The following is a 22,241-nucleotide window of genomic DNA, read 5'->3' on the forward strand; positions in this document are numbered from 1 at the left end:
TTTCCCTCTTAAGTATACTCCTACTTCCTTTATACTCTTCTAAGGATTGACTCAATCTCTCCTGCCTATACCTGTCACATGCTTCCTTCTTTTTCTTAACCAAACCCTCAATTTCTTTAGTCATCCAGCATTCCCTATATCTACCAGCCTTCCCTTTCACCCTGACAGGAATATACTTTCTCTGGATTCTTGTTATCTCATTTCTGAAGGCTTCCCATTTTCCAGCTGTCCCTTTACCTGCGAACATCTGCCTCCAATCAGCTCCGAAAGTTCTTGCCTAATACCGTCAAAATTGGCCTTTCTCCAGTTTAGAACTTCAACTTTTAGATCTGGTCTATCCTTTTCCATCACTATTTTAAAACGAATAGAATTATGGTTGCTGTCCCCAAAGTGCTCCCCCACTGACACCTGCCTTATTTCCCAAGAGTAGGTTAAGTTTTGCACCTTCTCTAGTAGGTACATCCACACACTGAATCAGAAAATTGTCTTGTATACACTTATCTGCTTTACTTGCAAGATTCCTTGCTTTAAAATAAATGCCATCCAGCCTTGCCATACCCCCTTGTTCCTTAGCCTGACTATATTTTCACTGCCCTTCTAGAGTAACAGAATCTGATTTGAGTTACCTCTAGATTCTCATTGAGTTAATGACTGCTTTACTACAATTAAAGCATCTCTAATAGTCTTGATTCATTTTGAAGTATAGGCACTGTCTGACTCCCCAGCATTTCACTAGAGTAGCCAGTGTTCATGGAAAAGCGCAGCAGGTCAGGCGGCATCCAAGGAGCAGGAGAATCGACATTTCGGGCATAAGCCCTTCTTCAGGAAAGAGGAAGATGTGCCAAGCAGGCTAAGATAAAAGGTAGAGAGGAGGGACTTGGGGGAGGCCTGACCTGCTGCGCTTTTCTAGCAACACATTTTTCAGCTCTGATCTCCAGCATCTGCAGTCCTCACTTTCACCTAGCCAGTGTTCATGTTTGCTTGAGGTTCAGGGTATGTTAACAGGCTCTGTTACCTATGGGGTCTTGATGACTATCCTCTGTCCTGTAAATTGTGCACTTCCCAAGAGGAGTCATTGTCCAAATGATTGAAGATGCAAATCCAGCTATTTCTTTCACCTCAGTTGAACAATCTCTGCTAGGGAGTTTTCGTTCTTCTTCAGCTTAACTTGATTCTGAACTTTGCAACGAGTCAGTTGATTCTGAATTTTCAGTGCTGTCATTGGGGGATAAATGGCCCAAACCTTCTAATATGGGTCAGAATCTCCAATTCTAGTGCAGAACAGGCAAAATAGGGTGGCATTGTGGCTCAGTGGTTAGCACTGCTCCCTCACAGCACCAGAGACCCGGGTTCAATTCCAGCCTCTGGCAACTGTTTTTGTGGCGTTTGTCTGCATGGGTTTCTTCTAGGTACTCTGGTTTCCTCCCACAGTCAAAAGATGTGCAGGTTAAGTGAATTGGCTATGCTAAAAATTGCCCATATTGTTCAGTGATGTGTAGGTTAGGTGCATTAGTGAGAGGGTAAATATAGAGTAATGGGGAATGGGCTTGGGTGGGATATTCTTCAGAGGGTCGCTGTGGACCTGTTGGACTGAAGGGCCTGTTTCCCCACTCTAGGCATTTCATAATTATTTGCCTCCAGTTTTCTGGCTCATATCAAGTAAAGGATCCTTCGAACCCCACACACACTCCCCCCACACACACACTTCCCCCCACACACACACACTCTCCACACACCACACACATGTAGAAACCATGCTCTCAGTGCCCAGTACTGACTGCCATTGGCACTGCATAAATGCCCAAAGTCTCCTTTTGTGGACTCAGCTCCACTTACCCAGCTGCTCGCCATAAGCTTTAATTCCACACATTTCAAAAATCTATCTTAGCCTTAGAAACATTCAGTGAGATAGCCTCAACTGTTTCTCTGGGCAGGGAATTCCATAGATTCACAACCCTTTAGGTGAAGAAGTTCCTCCTCAATGCAGTCCTAAATTTGCTCCCCTTTAGTTTGAGGCTATGCCCCTTAGTTTTAGTTTCACCCTCCCTGCTTCTAGCTTATCTATTCCCTTCATGATTTTACATGTTTCTCTAAGATCCCCCCCCATTCTTCTTAATTTTAATGAATACAAGGATATTCCAATAGTTGAATCTTTTGACCCACAATCTCAACGATTGTCGGCAATAATGAAAAGCTGTCTGAATTCCCACTGCTCGCAGCAAATCTTGAACCTCAAAGTTAATTTGTTAAGAAACACTATATTGATCAAGAAGGCTAATTTTAAGAAAGGAGGGTTGGGGGAATTTTGAATGAAATAATGATACCCCCCTGCTTATTACACTTCCCAGACTTTGGATTTTTTTCCAACTCAATGTTTTCACAAGGTAAAAACAAATTTCTGCAGGATCAGGAAATTTGAGGTGAAATCAGAAAATGCTGAAGAAATTCAACAATCTGGCAGTATTTGTGGAGACAGAAACAATTAACGTTTTGAGTCCAAATGATTCTCTTTGAAACAATCTTTATTAATATGCTTTTGTTGCTATTTTTGGGCATGTTTAATACAGATTGGAAAGGAAGTCTTACAAAAATCCCTGGAGCGTCGGAGGCTGAGGGGTGACCTTATAGAGGTTTAAAAATTATGAGAGGCATGGAGAGGATAAATAGACAAAGTCTTTTCCCTGGGGTTGGGGAGTCCAGAACTAGAGGGCATAGGTTTAGACTGAGAGAGGAAAGATATAAAAGAGACCTAAGGGGCAACTTTTTCACGCAGAGGGTGGTACGTGTATGGAATGAGCTGCCAGAGGATGTGGTGGAGGCTGGTACAATTGCAACATTTAAGAGACATTTGGATGGGTATATGAATAGGAAGAGTTTGGAGGGATATGGGCTGGGTGCTGACAGGTGGGACTAGATGGGGTTTGGGATATTTTGTCGGCATGGACGGGTTGGACCGAAGGGTCTGTTTCCATGCTGTACATCTCTATGACTCTAAAAACCTTAGTTATCTACTCTAAAGTAAGCTCAACTTAATCTTGGTTAGATTCTATTACGTGACTAATTTGACAGAAATTCTTTAACTTCTATGGTGGGTTTAGAGATTTCATTTATATCTATCAGCTATATCTACCTGTCTTTCTCATAATGCAGCTATCCATTATCTGTCTTGTACCCATTATGAATTTATCCTGGGTGCAATTCAAGTTATATTAAGATGATGCTGTATGACCAGAGGTGCTGTTCTTTTTATGAGATTTTAAACTGTGGCCCTGAATATCTAATTACTAGTAATTAGTTTTGAAATGTCATTGTAATTACAAAATGGGAAACACAGCAGTCAATTTGCACACAGTAAGATGCCACAATGTGGTAATCACCAGATAATTCGTTTTAGTAAATTGGGACTAGCCCCTCTTCAACTACTGTTTCATTCTCCTTACCTCTTCAACTGTTGAGTTTTCTGAGAAGGTAATAAACTTTAAGGAAACAAATTGCCTTTGGCATTCCTATTTTTGTGTCCTGGATACATTTTGACAGCTGTTTGCAGTGAGACTATTTTTGCAATGTGGTTCTTTTAATCAAGGTTGGTTGGAGTACAGCTCGTGATTACCACACTTTTGTTTGGGCTCCCCTCCCAAAGGAAGACAATCAAGTGGAGCGACAGCAGCAAGTGACATTTGAAGGTAACTTTCTTTTTATAAAAAAACTGGAACAAATGTGTGCATTTACCGAATCGTGCAGTCTTCCAGTATTATGAAATCAGAGTTCCAGATTCTTTTAAAACAAGTTAACGTTTCCAAACTGCCTGCGATGGGATTTAAGCTCATACTTGATAATAAATTAGTGTCATGGTCTCTGGAGAAATTTATGTCGAGACCTATGGGGGAAAAGAAAGCAAATGTGTTCTCTCACAAGATTTCTCATCCTCCTGCTCACGATGGAAGGCTGCTGCCTAAGACTCTTTGATCATAGGATTGGACTGCAAGTTGAACCAACCAACTAACTGGTGGAATCTCTGAAACTCAAATGTTTAAAACTTGAAAGATGCTGCTCTCACACCACCACCCTATAGGAGGACTAATGGGTATGGCTCCTACATGGAGGCAGTGAAAAATAGTTTCCCTGCAGGAGGATCAGTTACCAAAAGATGCATTGAAAAGGTAATGAGAGGAGGTCTCATTGAGGTATATAAGATGATTAAAGAGGATTAACAAAATAGACATGAAGTGAATGTTTTCCCATGTGGGAAAATCTAGAATGAGAGGTCAGAATTACAGGCTGAGGGATGGCAGATTTAAAACAGAGGTGAAGCATAATTTATTTCAAAGAGTTGTGAATCTGTGGAACTCACTAGCCCAGAATGCAATGGACAGTGGGATGTTGAATAAATTTAAGGAGTAAATAGACAGACCTTTAATTAGTAATGGGCTAAAAGATTATGGGAAGCAGGCAACAAAGTAGAATTGAGGCTTCGATGAGATCAGCCCTGACCACATTATCTGGAAGAACAGGCTTCAGGGGTTGAAATAGGCAGAAGTGGGTACTGCAGATGCTGGAGATCAGAGTCAAGATTAGAATGGTGCTGGAAAAGCACAGCAGGTCAGGCAGCATCCGAGGAGGAGGAAAAATCGATGTTTTGAGCAAAAATCCTTCATCAGGAATGCTTCTTCGGGGGCTGAATTGCCTATTCCTGCTTCTAGTTCTGATAGGAATTTCTTTGCAGCCACCTCCACTTATTGTCGATAAACTGATCAAAAACGTAACCAGTTTGAATAAGAGTTGATTGGCTGCTTTCAACTGCGACACTCCATGGTCTTATTTGATTGTAAAATTGGAAAGGAGTTGAAAGAAAAAAAAGGGTGTTGATGCTAGTTGGAAGAATTGAGAAGAGATGGTGTTTGGATTCTTGGCTTTTGAAAAAGATTTTAATTTAAAGTAAATGATTAACATAAACTATATTTCTTAATTGTGTCAAATGATGGAGCAGGCTTGAAGGGCTGAATTGCCTACTTTAGCTCTTAGTTCTTATGTGCTTAAACAGAAATGCACAAGCCTGACAATATTTTCCATCTGTTCTAGCTTACTACCTTCCGAAGGACTATAATGACTTTTACCAGTTTTGCTATGTTACTCAGAAGGGGGAAATTCGTGGAGCCAGTACACCTTTTGGATTCAAACAGGCTCATTCTAACTTGTCTGACCATCTGGACAATGATTTCAGTCAGGAAATGCTCATCATCACTACCCAAGTGAGTCGCCTTTACGATAGTACGCACTTCATCTAGTTTTGAAGCTTTTTACATGTAAGTAGTGTTATTATGAGGAGAGCTCCACGTGGTACAAATGATTTGATCTCTTAAAGGATAAAATCACCAAATTGTTAATTATATTCAAGAGAATTATTATTTTTGAGATCAAATTTTGCGATCCAGGCTGAGAACCCTCCAAGAGCTCTATACCTCTCCACTTTTGTTTCCTTGTGCATTCCCAATTTATGTTGGTCTGCCATTGATTCTGCCTACAAATGCCAAGGCTCTAAACACTGCAAGTCTTAACCTTATATACCAATATCTGACTACTTCACTCTTTCATACCTATCTCTTTCAGTCATCTCTTCTAGTATTTTCTCCTCTGGATCAGTGTCAGATCTTGATTTCCTTTGTTTTCACTGAATCTTGGAGGTGTATGATTATCTAATATGTGCATTCTAATGTGTGTTTGGAGTTCGATTGCAGATGAAAATTGCTTTTTGCAGTGTGGGCAAGGATGGATTGATTAGTTTTGTTGGGACTGCCTGGTCTTTTCAGCTTGCTTTCTGTCCTTGTTAGACAGGCAGGAGGCTGGAAGGACACAGCAAGCCAGGCAGCATCAAAGTCCGAGGAAGGGAGGGGAGGTTATTTGAAATTGGGGAACTCTGTGTTGAGTCCTCATGCTGTAGTCTGCCAGGTGGAAGATGAGGTGTTGTTCCTCCAATTTGCAGTTTGGTACATTATGGCAATGGAGGACGCCAAGGATGGTCATGTCAGAAAAGGAGTGGGAAGGGGAATTGAAATGGGCAGTGACTGGGAGGTTGGTCCCGGCTGAGATGCTTGGTGAACCGTTCCCTGAGTTTATGTTTGGTCTCCCAAAGTAGAGAAGACCACAGTGGGAGCACGTGATGCAGTAAACTAGGTTAGAGAAGGTGAACCTCTTTCACACCTAAAAGGACTATTTGGGCCCATGGATTGTGGTGTGCTGGCAGGTTTTGCATCTTTTCCAGTTGCAGGGAAAGGTACCTGGGGGTTCAGGAGGGTTGGTAGGGAGAGTAGTGCAAATCAAGGACTGTGGAAGGGAACGGTCCTTGCAGAAGGCAGACAGGGGTGGGGAGGGGAAGATATTCTTGGTGGTGGGGTCTAATTGGAGTTGGTGGAAGTTTTAAGGATGTTGTGTTGGATGCGGAGACTGGTGGGGTGGTAGGTGAGGACAAGGGGACCCTGTCTTTATTGTGTTTGAAGGGGGCTTGGTTTAGAGCAATGGAATGGGGAATGGAGGTGGTGCAGTGGAGGACTGTTTGGATGACCAAGGGGGAAAAGCACGTTGTTTGAAATAGGTGGACAGCCAAGATGCTTAGAAGTGGAATGACTCATTGTCTGAGCAGATGCGGCAGGGGCAGACGATTTGGGAGAATGGGATAGAGTTGTTGCAGGATGCTGGGTGGGAGGAGGTGTAGTCCAGGTAGTTATGGCAGTCTGTGGGTTTGTAGTAAACATCCGTATGGAGACTGACGCTGGAAATGGAGAGGTCAAGAAAGGGGAGGGAGTTGTTTGAGATGGACCAAGTGAATTTGAGAATGGGGTTTTCTGTCCTTAGCTACTTGTATCCTTCAAAGGAAACAGTATAGTTAGTTGATATTGGTGCCCAGGTAAGTTCCAACCTGTATTTTTCTCCTAATCTGTGGTGGAAATCTACATTGCTGGAGGCTCACCTTCAAGAAACCATGAATGTTCATCTTGTCCAACCTGACAAAAGGTGTCCACATTTATGATTTCCTCAGCTGTACAAGCTAGAAAAACACTTTCCATCTGAGCTGGACTATGATTGTGTGCTTCAGTTTCAGACATTCCTGCTCTTCAAAGTACCTTAGTCTTGACCACTTTGAGTTCATATTGAATACCAATGATGTTCCAGCGCATTTCCTGTATATCTGCTGAAGATAGCTGAAGTTGATATAATGTGTCTATGCATGGAGGAGGATAGACATTACTGTAACTGTACATAGCAAGACTGATACCTCTTTTCATTCACCATCTCTTGCATAAATGAGCAAATACAGATCTTGCTGTGGAAATTCTATTTTCCATCTCGCTGCCAATTATGACATTTATGCAGATTGCATCTGGGATAATTTCATCTATCAACAGCTTTCAGGATTGTCCCGTTAGTAGTTACAGAACCTGGTGGTGGGGTTGTTGGGGTTTCTGTCTTCCTGCAGCTGATGGTTAGTCTACAGTTGCCCATCACTTTTGAAAGTCAGTCCATGATCTGTTCAACTCATGAAGAGCTTGTGGTAATGGATTTAGTTCTCCATCTCACGCCAACCTTAACCTGTCCTTGACTTCCTACACTGTTACAATGAAATTTAATGTAGGCTGAAGGGCAATAGACAATAGGTGCAGGAGTAGGCCATTCTGCCCTTCGAGCCAACACCACCATTCATTATGATCATGGCTGATCATCCTCAATCAGTATCGTGTTTCTGCCTTATCTCCATAACCCTTGATTCCACTATCCTTAAGAGACAGAAGAGTGCAGGAATTGGGAGGTTATGTTGCAGCTGTACAGGACATTGGTTAGGCCACTGTTGGAATATTGCATGCAATTCTGGTCTCCTTCCTATTGGAAAGATGTTGTGAAACTTGAAAGGGTTCAGAAAAGATTTACAAGGATGTTGCTCGGGTTGGAGGATTTGAGCAATAGGGAGAAGCTGAACAGACTGGGACTGTTTTCCCTGGAGCGTCGGAGGCTGAGGGGTGACCTTATAAATGTTTACAAAATTATAAGGGGCACAGATAGGATAAATAAGCAAAGTCTTTTCCCTAGGGTGGGGGAGTCCAGAACTAGAGGGAGTAGGTTTAGGGTGAGAGGGGAAAGATATAAAAGAGACCTAAGGGGCAACTTTTTCACTTAGAGAGTGGTACGTGTATGGAATGAGCTGCCAGAGGAAGTGATGGAGGCTGGTACAATTGCACCATTTAAGAGACATTTGGATGAGTATATGAATAGGAAGGGCTTGGAGGGATATGAGCCGGGTGCTGGCAGATGGGACCAGATTGGATTGGGATATCTGATCGGCATGGATGGGTTGGACTGAAGGGTCTGTTTCTGTGCTGTACATCTCTATGACTCAATAAGCACACATCTTGTGGTAGTTCTGTTATGCTCAATTATGTTGCTTCTAGTAGCATTTTTAATTTTCTTTATTTCTTCGTTTTATTTAATAAATTAAACTTTTTTATAGCATCTTTCAAGGACACCAAACTTCTCAAAACACTTTGCAGTTACTGAAATACTTTTGCCCCTTTTTTTTAACGTGCGCAAAATGGCAGCCACTTTGCACTTGGTAAACTCCCACAAATGTGCAGTGTGATGATAACCTGATCATCTGTTTTGATGATATTGGTTGAGTGAGGGAAGCAGGACAATGAGGAGAACTGTTCTGCTCTTCTTCCAAGCATTGCAATGGGTTCTTTACGTCCATCTCTGAGGACTCCAAAGGGATCTTGTCTGACAGACAGCATCTCCCTTCCTGAGTTTCAAAAAACTCAGTTGCTTTTTGCACTTAAGTGTGGAATGGAACTTGATCTCAGTTTTTCAACTCTCAGGCAATAGTTCTACTAATTGAGTTGCAGCTGCCACCATTGACAGTCTCCTTTGTTTTTATCAACCCTCTTATTTTTTTTCACTCTCATTTCACTGTATCACAGACCTTCCATTTATTTCTTCTTCTCCCACTGCCTTTTCCCTAATCCTATGTCCTAGCTTGATGACTTCTCTCACTAACGTTTTTTCCAATTCTGTGAAACAACATCAAACTGAAACCTCAACCTTTTCACTCCCCACAGATGCTGCAAAACCTGCTGAGTTTTCCAGTGTTTTATGTTGTCATTTCTGATTCCCAGCATCTGCAATAATTTGCTTTGATGTTGTAACGGGGAGTAGTTGACGTTCCGAAGAGCAATGGCTCTGGTACTGGAATGGCCATCCAGGGCAGAGACAAGACATTGTTTTTAAAAAACCTGAGCAGGCTTTGCTTTGTTTAGTACTGTCGGGGACTTCTGATTTTAACAGGGTGTGGCTTATTAAACTAATTAGGATCAGGAGTTAGCTGTGGTAGCACTGAATAATTTCAGTGTCCATGAACTGTGACATGCTAGCGTTTGAGCATTTAAATTTATTGCAGTAATTAAAGTCACCTGGGTCCTCAAGTCGGAATTTGTACAATGCATCCCTTCGAAACCCTTCCAGTCACATTGCTGACATTTTGTAGACTGGTTGTTTTAAGAGCTGGGGGATTATTTTTTGACGTTTGCTGGAAGTTAGATTAGACTGCAGGGCTTCTTGGTGTGACTGTTAAGACTGCACTTTTATCTGTCGGGAGTCAAAGGTGCAAATGTTTTGAATCAGTGATGCTCATAAAAGAGCCTTGCAGCCCGCATTTCCTTTATCTATGACTCTCAGCATGATGGCTACTCCCATATGTTTCTCAGACTCCATTCGTAGATCTTGCTGTGGAATGTTCATGGTGGTACTCCCTCACTTTTTCTCTCCAGTAAAACAAATCCAAGGAATGCTGAAATGTTGTTAGGAGACTTCCATTACCATAGAGCAGGCAGAAAGGTCCTATTAAAATGGAATGGTTGCTCTTGTGCGTTCCATGTTTGCTGTGAGGAAGCAGCTGGGCATTGTTTGGCATTTTGGTCTTTGTGGAATGATGGAATTTGGTTGGTTACCATGTGGGTGGTTCCTAATTAGGCAGGAGTCCCATGCTGTATTCCTGAGAGCAGCTTTCCAGACATTGGATGGGAGTGTGGCACAACAGCAAGTCACAACACTATTATATGCTGGGAATTCACTGTTGCCTTTGTGCACAGGGGATATTATAGTCTCTCAAACCTGGAATAACCTGTTTCCTAGTTATTGTCTGTACTTTATCATTCAGTGATTATATCATTACTACGGAGTGTGGGTTTGAAATAACTGCATGAACCATCTATAAAAATCTTCAATAAAACAAAGAACTGTGGTTGCTGTAGATCTGAATCAAAGACAAATTGTTGGTGAAACTCAGCACATCTGGCAGCAACTGGACTCGAAAGGTTAACTTTGCTTTCTCCCCACAGATTCTGCCAGACCTACTGAGCTTCTTCAGCAGTTTCTGTTCTTCTTTTAAATCAGTGCCCTCTGATTCTGCATTCATTTCTCCCTATCCACTGTACCCAGACCCCTTATGATTTTGAAAATTTCAACCAAATCTCAACTTAGCTTTCTCATCTCCAAGGAGAACAGTCCCAACTTTCTTAATTACCTTCATAATTGAAGTTTGCCATCACTGGAACCATTCTCATAAACCTGTTCTGCACTTTCTCTAATGCATTCACATCCTTCCTACAAAGTGACATGCAGAACTGTACACAATATTCCACCTGAGGTCAAACCAATGACTTTGATAAGTTCATTAGAATCTCCCTGCTCGTGTACTTATTGCCCCAATTATGAGGTCTGGAATACTATATGCTTTATTAACAGCTCCCTCTACCTGTCTTACCACCTTTAACTTATGTACATAATACCCAGATCTCTCTGCTTTTGCACACAGTTTCGAGTAATACTCCTTGTTTTATACTTTTGGCCTCTAGCAACTGACCAAAGTTACCCGGGTGAGGCATGAAGCACTTGTTGGCTGCTGGTATCCTTTAAACCATAAATCAATTGTCAGCTCCTTCAGAAGAGGTGGTGTGAAATCGGAGTACAATTTCAGGAGCTGCATATGGCATTGCTTGGACCTTGGTTTTATGACAATATAAAAACTTGTTTCGTGATAAAAACCTCTCCAGATTCCGATTACTCAAATATTTAATGCAGAACCAGTCGAGAGTCACCAGGGTTTTTATTTAGCTTTTAATACCTAAGGTTTTCACAGTGCAATTCAAAGGGGGATGGGGATGATATTCTTGAAAACTTTGCAATGATTCCAACATTCCCAAATATGTCTCATGCTTTTCCTTTTTTTTTCTGAAATACGTCTGCAATAGGACAAACTTGAAGAAACAGAAAGAGAGAAAGATGATTTGAAGGCCAGCAATGTGAAACTAGTGGAGGAAAACACAGCCCTGAAAGAAAAGATCAAAGAGTTTGAAACACAGGCACAAGACAAGGAAGAATATTTTAGAGCATTGGAGATAAATAAGGTACATTAAAACTCTCCTAATCACTGCGGAGGTAATGACCTTGGGCATAGTCATTGGATCTCATGCATCAGAATTATTCCTGTGAAATAGAGACCAGCAGTTAAATTTGAAACATTACACATGTGAATTTAAAAGCTTTTCTTCTCTTAAAATAATTCTGCAAAGTTTTGTATATCCATGAGATGAATCAGAACCCCATTTACCGAGGCTTGTAAATATTGAGTTGTCCTGTTCTTACTAGATCCTGGTCCCTCATACAGCATTACCAAACAGTTCTAGTTATTTCTATATTATTATGCCTTTGGCTACTGGCTAATGCAGGCTTGTTTGTAGCTAATGGCAGCTGCAGATGAAACTTGCTGGATGTTTCTAGAACAGTAGCCAGGAAGAGCTTTTTGTTTTTAACTGGCTCTTGCTGTCTGCTAGTGATCCTCCTGGGGTCCAGGTTGTCCTGAATGTGATTGATTCCTAAACTGACATAACATTGGAACAGTAGTAGGCCATTCAACCCTTTGAGTCTGTTCCATCATTCAATGAGGTCACAGCCATCTGTGCCCTAACTTCATTTTTGTGCCTTTGGTTCACATCTCTTAATACATTTGCTTAATATAAAACTATTTATCTCAGATTTAAAATTAACAACTAATCCAGCATCCACTGCTATGTGTGGAAGAGAGTTCCAAACATCTACCGCGCTCTGTGTATAGAAGTGCTTCTTAACATCTGTCTTGAGTGATCTGACCCTAATTCCTAGACTGTCCCCCCCTAGTTCTAGAGTTCCTAACCTGTGGAAATAGTTTATCTATCCTCCCTTTTCTGTTGTTGTATTGAAGACTTTGATCAGATCACCCCTTAACCTTCCCAAATTCTATTGAAAACAGATCTATTTTGTGTAATCTCTCATCAAACTTTAGTCTCTAAAGTTACATTGATAAAGACTCAGTCTGTTCAAATTTCTTCATAAGACAAGTCCTAAGAAGAGACAAACTCTCAGAATGGCTACTAGTGCAATATTCTTTTGAAATAAGGAGACTAAAATGCTGCAGTTCTCCACATGTTATCTCATCAAAGCTTCACATTATGCAGTTAAACTTCCCATTCCTATGTTCTTTTCCTCTTGAAATAAACACCAATATTTCAATCCATTCCATCAATATTCCGAATTATATGCAAACTAAGTTTTTGTGAGTTCTATACCAGGGCACCCAGATTCCTCTGAAACTTTTGAATTCTACAGCCTCTTGCCATTTAAGTAGGATAATGCTTTTGCATTCTTCCTGTGAAAGTAGGCAAGGTTACATTTACCCACATTATATTTCATCTGCTGAATTTTGGCCTAGTTGTTTAACTGTTGTCTACATCCTTTTGACTCAATTTCTTAGCAATCTTGATGCCACCAGCAAATTTAGCTGCAGTACATTCAGTCCCCACAGTCCAGTTTTGACTGAGATTGCAATTAGTTGAAGACCCAGCCATACTCCCTGAAGCACTGCAGTGGTTACAATTTGCAAACCTGAAAAAGATTCATGAATTCCTACTTTATGCTTCCTGTTAGCTAACCAATCCTTTAATCGTGTTGCCACCGATACCATGAACTTGTACTTTGTGTAATAAACTTGGATTTCTAAAAGGCACTTAATAAGGTGCTACATCAAAGTACAACAAAACCTCAAGATTCCCCGCTCCCCCTCCATTTATTGTTACTTATGACTACAGCAGAGTTCCTTGAATTAAATATTGTGAAGACTATACTCCACATTTAACCCCCACCAAAACTAACCTGAGAGCACTGTGAAAATTAACTGACCTTGTTGAGGAAAGGTTCTTCAAATAAATGAAACGTACATAGATTATCTTTTGTGAAGTTTTGTAAGACCTCACCATATTGCCCTAAAGAGCAGAAACTCTGGGGTGGCATGGTGGCTCAGTGGTTAGCACTACTGCCTCAAAGCGTCAGGAACCCAGGTTCGATTCTAGCTTCAGGCAACTGTCCGTGTGGAGTTTGTACATTCTCCCAATGTCTGCATGGGTTTTCTCAGGGTGCTCTAGTTTCCTCCCACAGTTCAAAGATATGCAGGTTAGATGAATTGGCCGTGCTAAATTGCTCATAGTGTTCAGGGGAAATGTAGGGTAATGGGCCTGGGTGGGATACTCTTTTGAGCGACGATGAGAACTTGTTCAGCCAAAGGGCCTATTTCCACACTGTAGGAATTCTAATTCTAATTCGAACTTGAGATCTGGATACTTGTAAAACGTTTCAGCTGGTCTTTGTGAACCAAGTCATGTTTCTCATTGTAAAATGAATAATTGGTGTTAAGCCAGAATGTTTTACAGAGCTCTCTGTGCGGAGGTGGTTAGCTCAGTTGGTTAGATAATGAGAGTGTGGTGCAGAATAAAACCAGTAGAGTCTGATCCATCCCCATGCCAGATGTGATATTTTAGGGAGGCCTTGTCTTCCCTCCCCTGCTCCACTTTGTGGACTGATGCTGTTTGAGCTATAAATAACAATTGTCTTTCTCTAATCGAGAGAGATACCTATAGTTCTTTTGTAATGATGGCTCTGTACCATCTAGTAAGCAGACAGATACTCTAGTGTAATCTTTTCACAATTTAAAATACTCTTTCACAAGTGGAAATCAGAAATAAAAATGAAATCTGTTCACAAAACCAGATTCTGAGAAAAATCCAAAAAAACATCTTGGGGTTGGATCTTCCATAAGTGTAAATCTAGCAAATAGTCTGTAGACCCCAGATGTAAATCTGTCTTCTCACTTGACTGTGTGCTGTACAGTATTTCCAGCATATTTTGTTGTTGCCTGTCCTACCCCATTATGGGCTCAATATGCAATGGATGTAATTCCATGCTAGAATAATTATTCCTTCCCTATTGTTATTTTTATTCAACAGAAGCACATGTTGGCATTAGAGAAACAAATGTTGGAACAGAAGGTGGATAATGAGGTGGAATTAAAGGCACAGAGTGAAAAGACTGAGCAACTTAGAAGGGAATTAGCTGAGAGAGACACAACGTTCTTAAAAGTACAAAAGGAAAATCAGGTAATTATGGTGTGATGCTATTTTTAAATGTGATTTGAGATTTTTGACTCTAAAACCACTCAGTCGCTGGCTACAAAGTATTCTTAAAGCTTGGTATAAAACTGCTGAAAGCTTTTTAGTAAAACATCAAGATCACATCATGGTGCGTGAAAAGCAATCTCCCAGTTCCTCTTCAAATAGGGCAGTGGGTTCTTTTATGTTGAGCTGAGAGAGTAGACGGGACCTTGAATCAATGTCTCATTCAAGAGGTGGCACCTCTGACAATACCGCTGCCTGCAGGTACCACAAGAGTGTCAGTTGCACTTTGTGTTCCCAAGCTCTGGACTTAGAGTCGAGCTCAAAGATGAGTTTTCTACCTGTTAACTCGTGGATGTGCTGCTTGAAGTAAAACGTAAGTGTTTCTCACAGGACTGTATTTGAGATTTTTTAATCACTGACATGTTATGGTTGCAGTCTGTATCCCAGAACTCTATTTTGTAGGTGTCTGGAAAACTTTGGGAATCCTCATGCCTGAATAACAAAACACGAGCCTACATATTCAGCAGGTAATAGGGAAGGCCAACAGAAATATGGCCTTATTCCAAAGAGAAGGATGGAGTATAAAAATAGTGAAGTCTTGCTGAACCTGTCCCAGCCTTTAGTTAGACCAAAGCTGGAATATTGTGTCAGTTTTGGGCCTTTTGTCTATGAAAAATGTTCTAGCATTGGGGACAATCCAGAGAATGAGCTGTTGGTTGATCAAGTCTATGAAGGGATTTTCTTATAAGGAGAGGGTTGACTAGGTTGGACCTGTTTTCTTCTGAGTTCAGAAGAATGAAAAGTGATCTTAGGAGACTTGATAGGGTAGCTGCAGAAAGATTATTTCTCCCTGTACAGGAGTCTAGACCCAGAGGGCATATTCTCAGAATAAAGGATGGTACACACAAGGCCATCATCTTTCAGAGGGTAGTGACTCTGTGGAAGTCTTTAATGTGGTTGGGCCTTTTAAAAACCTGAGACAGGCAGGTTTTTAATCCGTGTGGGACTTGAAGGATATGGAAAAAGGAGGAAAGTGAAGTTGAGAATTATTAGATCAGTCACAATCTTGTTGAATAATGCAGCAATCTTGTTGAATAATGCAGTGTACTTCAGCTCCGACATCTTATGATCTCATGCTGTTTGCATCGCTTCCTATTAAGACGACATCCTTCCAACTCCATGCATTGCACACTTATCTCTGTCCCTGCCACCTCAGTCAATTCCTTCATTACAGACAGAATCCACACATTTGTTGGTCTTCTCACACTCCTTCATTTCTCTAACATTTACAAACCACAGCTAAACCAGAAATGCTGATGCCAGAGTCTGTTTCTGCACAGTCTATCACTTGCAGTTGGTTTCAAAGTCTCTGATCTAATTTTCAAACCTGTCTAAATCCTTGTTTCTCCTGACTTGAGCAAACTGCTATAGCCTAAACCACTTGGCCAGAGGAATAGGAGGAAGGCATTCAGCCCCTTTAGCAAGTTCTGCCATTCGAAAAGGTCACGGCCAATCTGCAACATAATCCTGGGTACCTAACTTTATCCTGAATCCCCTGGTATCTTTGACTAACAAAAATCTATCAATCCCATTTTTAAAAATTGATTATTAATCTACCAATTGTTCCTTGCAAAGAGAGTTCCAAATATTAATGTGACAAAGTATTTCCTTCTTTCGTTCTTGAATGTCTGGTTCTATTTGTTTAACAATTCTGCTCCTTGTAGACTGCGCAATTAGCCCTCAAATTCTTCAACTTTGGATGACTCTTGGACTGGACCGAAGAGACGATTTCCATGCTATATATCTTTATGACTGCATTCTGCCAGTTTTGCCATCAGACACTGGCTTGCTGCCACTGCTCGGCTTCTCCCTGAATTTCTCATCCAAAGTGATCTTTGCTTTGCTTACTAACCCCACTCTTTATTAAAGCTACTTTTCCACTGCATTCCTGTTACCATGCCTTTAGCCTCATCAAACATCCCTAACTCTTCCTTGTCCTGTAAATATTGTCATTATTTTTTTGTAAAATTCACGACTGTGTGTCACAGCAGAGTTACCTCTAGTAGGCTGAATTTTGACATTTGGTTTGCTACATCTGTTTAATTTTTCTTTGTTTAAGGAGTTGCAGGCAAAGTTGGAGTCGGCACAAGTCTCTGTTGAGCAGTTAAAACAGAACAATGACAAAGCTGCAGATAAAACAAAACATATCCAGCAAGAAGCCAAGACACTGAGAATGGAGATCAGCACAAAGGAGACTGAGCTAACAAAGTAATGGGAAAAAGAAACTTGTATTTATGTAGTATCTTTTGGAGTCTACAGCAATTTAAATATTTTTAAGTGTAATTGTGCTAGTAGGGAAAGTTGACAGCCAATTTGCACTCTGGAAAATCCCACAAACAGCAATGAAGTGAAATACCACACGACCTGTTTTCAGGGACTTTGGTTGGAGGCTATATACTGACTGGCACCCTAGAGTAGTGGAAACATTTTTTCTTGCTGTTCACATTCATCTCAGAGGGCAGCTGGCTCTCCAGTTTAACATCTGTTTAACATTCCCTCAGTCTTGCACTAGGAGTGTCAGTCTGAATTTTGTGCTCTGGGTTCTGGAAAGGGATTTAGATTCTAAATCTTCTGCTGTAGCAGTAAGAATGCCAACACTAAACTGTGGTTAATATCTATGGTACGGTCATGCAGTGATGTAAACCTTGTGCCCAGCAGTGTTGTGTTTAAAGGACAAATATCAGGATAAGGAGTTCTGTGCCTCTCTTCGCTAATCGACAAGAATCTTTGTGAACATTGACTTAATCTAGACTGGATTTTTTAACATCAGTTCAACTAAGTCCATTAGTGGGCGGCACGGTGGCACAGTGGTTAGCACTGCTGCCTCACAGCGCCAGAGACCCGGGTTCAATTCCCGCCTCAGGCGACTGACTGTGTGGAGTTTGCACGTTCTCCCCGTGTCTGCGTGGGTTTCCTTCGGGTGCTCCGGTTTCCTCCCACAGTCCAAAGATGTGCAGGGTCAGGTGAATTGGCCATACTAAATTGCCCGTAGTGTTAGGTAAGGGGTAAGTGTAGGGGTATGGGTTGGTTTCGCTTCGGCGGGTCGGTGTGGACTTGTTGGGCCGAAGGGCCTGTTTCCACACTGTAATCTAATCTAATCTGATCTAAACTGTCGAGTTCCTGATTTGTGTTGCAGCAAGCAATAGTTATTGTACCCATTCAGAAGGAGGGAAATTAATTAAGCAACCAGTATGATGGTTAATATCTTCTAGCTGGACAGAGGGATTATAGGAGAGATAGGGCACACTTTTTGAGAAGTGTTAGCCTAGTAAAGAGATTTGTCTCGGTGCTAAAATATTGAACTCCTACAGATCCAATGCAATTTGCACAGCCTAGAAAATGCTGTGGACCATGTGACTAAATCCCTAACTTTTGAGCTTTTAAGGCTGAGATAAGTAAATTTTTAATCAGCAGGGTATCTGGGGGTAATGCAGGAAAGTAGAGCTAATGATTATCAGATCGGCTACGATGTCATTAAATGGCAGCGTAGACTCTGGGTGGAGTGACCTGCATTTGTTCCAGTGTCTTATGGGTATGGAAAGATAGATTTATGCTGATAAAAATATTTCAGGCAATATAAAATGTGGATCCTCACATTTTATACAAGTGCTATTCATTTCATCGTCCTTTTCTGAATGAATATTCTAAATGGATATACTCAAACTTCATGAATAGTTTATTTTTCAAAAGAACATAAAAGGGAAAGTGTTTCTTTCTGACTCCTCACTGTACTTGGACTTGCAGCCTGGCAGAAACCAAGAATCAGATTGCCAAAGAGTTGGAAGTTTCACTGGACAACATCAAACACCTTCGGGTAAGGCAGTTTCCACTGAGTTAAGGGCTTTTGCTGATTCCTGAGGGAACACCTTGAGATTGTAGCTTCTGGAACGGTAGCAGTCTCTTCAGCTCAGATCTCCACTCAAACACATTTCATCCACAAAAATGGGATCTCCAACTTCTCATGCTCAGTCCAAATCGGTTTCCATACATTAGCTCCAGGAAAAATAGGTACCTTTGAACCACCTTAGAAGATTCGCAAAGAGTAAACTCAAGTAAAATATTAGCAGTGCTATTCCTGATGAGTTTTTTTTTTTGGTGATAATTGTCCTGTCTTAAGATGGTATTAAACAACTGAGGTACCTTTTCTCTTCTGTGCTAGGTTTCCTGCCTTCACTACCCCTCACCCACCCAGTAGAAACCATTAGCCCCTTGTTTAAGGTAGAATTCCACAAGTTTGTGTCTTCTTGGGCAGCTTGACAAATGGCCATTTCATACATGTGATTCCTCACAGCAAGTATTAAGCAAGTAAAGATTGTGAGGATGGCAGATGACCCTGATTCCCCCTTTTCGCCCAATCCTTGACTGAGCACCTTTTCTGAGGTTGGTAAGGTCTCCACCTGCAATTCTGACGTGGCCAACTTTGTAAATTTTCTCATTGTTGCTGAACGAAGCTAAACTGTAATAGGAAACACCACCCGCAGCTGAGATCAGTTAGCCATCCTAGCCGAGAAATTGAATCTTGAACCTTCCTCACCTGGAATGCCTGCACAATGTTATCCAGCATAGAGTCGACAAATGAGAGGAGGTGGAACAAATTAAGGACCTTCATTATGCAATTGGTATTCTTTGCTAAAAGATCGTAATCTATTCTTATTTTCTGTTTCCTAGTCTGAACTCGATTACCAGAAAAAAGAAAATGGGAAGTTAGCAGAGGGTCTGAAGAAGACGTCTGGAATGGAAATAGAACTGCAGAAGCAAACAGCCGAGGTTCTGCACTTGCAACAAGCCTTATCCGACTGTGAGAAACTGAAGACAGCCAGTCTAACTACTGAAAGACAGGTACCATCACCTCCAACTCAGCCTAGTCCCAGACTACAATCTCCATGTTCTTCACATTCATTCTTCCCTGTCTTTGATTTTTTTAAAAAGTGCTGTGTTTATTAGGGACGAGAGTCCACAAGTTCTGTGTGTCCACTCGACCATCTCAATTATTCTTCACTCGGAAGCTAAAGCAAGAGTTGGATATTTTACTGTTGACTGCATTGTATTTGTGCATAACCTTGGTGTGGGCTGAACAGTGAATTAGAATATGAACCTGAGATGAATTTCTTTTCTTTTGCTTTAAGTCTAAAGGCTCTAACGGTAGCAGTCTGGCTGCAGTAGCTTAACTCTGCAAAGACAAGAGTGGCCAAATATGTTTCCACTAGTAACCACAATGCTTAGGATTAAGATAGTTGACAAAAAAAATTGGAAGGAAATGAGAAGAAATAATTTTTGTTTAACAAATCAAATTGTTCTAATCAGGAATTCACAACAAGAAAGGCCGCAGAAGAGAGTTCAATAGTACCTTTTCAAAAGAGGAATTGAAAGAAATACTTAAAAAGAAAATCTCTGTATGGGGATAAAACAGGGAAAGTGGGATTAATTGAACAACTCTTTCAAAGATACAAATGGCTTCATTCTGTAATGTAGGATTCTAGCTTGTGACATTCTTTGTAAGTACCACTCTTTTTATAACTCAAACCTTCACGTCTTGGATACGCTGGGCCTACATTCTCTGAAGTGTAGGAGGCTGACAGGTGAACTTAGAGGTTTATAAAATCATGAGGGGTGTGGATAAGGTGAATAGCCAAGGTCTTTTCCCCTGGGTAGGGGAGTCCAAAACTAGAGGGCATAGGTTAAGCTGAGAGGGAAAAAATTTAAAGGAGACCTGAGTGGTAATTTTTCACACAAAGGATGGTGTGTGTATTGAAAGAGCTGCCAGAGAAAGTGGTAGATGTGGGTACAATTCCATCATTAAAAGACATTTGGACAGGTACATAGGAAAAGTTTAGAGGAATATGGGTCAAATGCAGGAAAGTGGGACTAGTTCAGTTTAAGAAACCTGGTCAGCATGGCTGAGTTGGACCGAAGGGCCTGTTTCTGTGCTGTATATCTCTATGACTCTGTTTCATATGTACAGGACTTAGCGTAGTCATACTTTTAAACAAAATGATGTTGTCATTGGTCTGGTTCTCATTTGTACTGATAGCTGCAAGAGCAAGTAGTGAATCTCCAACAACGTCTGACGGCCATGGAAGAACAGTTGCAGCAGGCTAAAGAGCAGCAGGTTCAAACCGTTGTGGAGCTGAGAACAGCTAAGGCTGACTACGAGAAGAGTAACACCGATCTCCGAGATGCACATGAAGAAATTCAGCACTGGAAAAGCAAATTTGAAAAGTTGGACCAAATTGTTTCTAAGAATGAGGTAAGCGTGACCTGAAAATCATTGTTAAACAGCCACAACAATGACAACTTGCACCTTTCTCAATGTAATTACATAGCTCATGTTTGACATTGAGCCACATAAGGAACTGTTCGGGTGGATAACGAAAAGCTTGGTCAAAGAGAGAAGTTTTAAGGCGTGTTGTAAAAGATGAGACAGCAATAGAAAGGCAAGGGGATCTAGGTAATGAATTCAGAGCTTAGAGTTCCAATCTGTTTGAAAGCAATATTTGTAATTCCAAATTTAGACTGTTGGATTTTCAATTCATGTTTCAATTTTGCTTCCTTGTTGATTGTGTACCTTTGGTCCTTTCACTGGAGAGTTCACTGGAAAGTGGGTAGGATGATTCATAAAGCACTTTGTATTTTAAAGCATTTGAAATTTTAATTTGTGTGTCAACTATTTAGTTCACACGCATTAATTGTTCCACTAAAAATTGTGATGAACTGCTGCCCATAGCACAATTTCTGCCTAGATTTATACTTGTCCTCTCAAGTCTGCTCTGCCATTCGCTAAGATCATGGCTCATCTGTTTGTGGTTTTAGTTCCACGTTCCAAGCTGCACTGATAACCTTTAACTCCCTTGCCTAAGAGGAATCTATTTCTTTCCACCTTAAAAATATTCAATGTGCCCCCACCTGAACTGCCTCCTGAGGTACAGAGTTCCAAAGTCATTTCCAAAAGAATATATGAGTCCAATGATTTTTTTTAAATGTTGAAATTAAGGGGAATGAATGTTGTAAGTTGAAACCCTTTTAATAATGCATGACCAAAGTATCAGGAAAACATAGACAATAATTGAAATCTGTTCCTCCAAAGTAATGATAAAATTCATGAGTTTTTATGCTTGATTTGTAAACCAATTGCATATCAAGTTTTCTTTAATCAAATAGCAATGAGAAATTGAGTTGCAGAAATAGTCACCATTTTTATAGGGAGTCTGTTTTTCTTAAATAAGATTAAATTCAAAATTTGTGAGAAGCTTTGTAGCTTGGGTGCTCGTTGTTGTGGTTCTGTTCGCCGAGCTGGGAATTTGTGTTGCAGACGTTTCGTCCCCTGTCTAGGTGACATCCTCAGTGCTTGGGAGCCTCCTGTGAAGCGTTTCTGTGGTCTTTCCTCCGGCATTTGTAGTGGTTTGAATCTGCCGCTTCCGGTTGTCAGTTCCAGCTGTCCGCTGTAGTGGTCGGTATATTGGGTCCAGGTCGATGTGCTCATTGATTGAATCTGTGGATGAGTGCTATGCCTCTAGGAATTCCCTGGCTGTTCTCTGTTACTACTATGATAGGACAAGCCAAAACAGAGAACAGCCAGGGAATTCCCAGAGGCATGGCACTCATCCACAGATTCAATCAATAAGAACATCGATCTGGACCCAATATACCGACCACTGCAAC

The 22,241-nt window shown here is 41.0% G+C and overlaps 1 protein-coding gene across 1 annotated transcript in view; it reads left to right on the plus strand.

Moving 5' to 3' along the window:
- LOC122539753 (calcium-binding and coiled-coil domain-containing protein 2-like) overlaps positions 1-22,241 on the plus strand; it is a 59,743-nt gene that overhangs the window by 8,799 nt on the left and 28,703 nt on the right. The window contains exons 4-11 of the mRNA XM_043674789.1: positions 3,584-3,683; positions 5,080-5,249; positions 11,292-11,447; positions 14,355-14,504; positions 16,642-16,790; positions 18,327-18,396; positions 19,251-19,421; positions 20,614-20,829. Of these exons, the coding sequence (XP_043530724.1) occupies positions 3,584-3,683; positions 5,080-5,249; positions 11,292-11,447; positions 14,355-14,504; positions 16,642-16,790; positions 18,327-18,396; positions 19,251-19,421; positions 20,614-20,829 (1,182 nt within the window). The remainder of the gene's footprint in view (positions 1-3,583; positions 3,684-5,079; positions 5,250-11,291; positions 11,448-14,354; positions 14,505-16,641; positions 16,791-18,326; positions 18,397-19,250; positions 19,422-20,613; positions 20,830-22,241) is intronic.

This window comes from Chiloscyllium plagiosum, chromosome 33 (genome assembly GCF_004010195.1).
Source record: "Chiloscyllium plagiosum isolate BGI_BamShark_2017 chromosome 33, ASM401019v2, whole genome shotgun sequence".
In the NCBI taxonomy this organism is placed as follows: Eukaryota; Metazoa; Chordata; class Chondrichthyes; order Orectolobiformes; family Hemiscylliidae; genus Chiloscyllium; species Chiloscyllium plagiosum.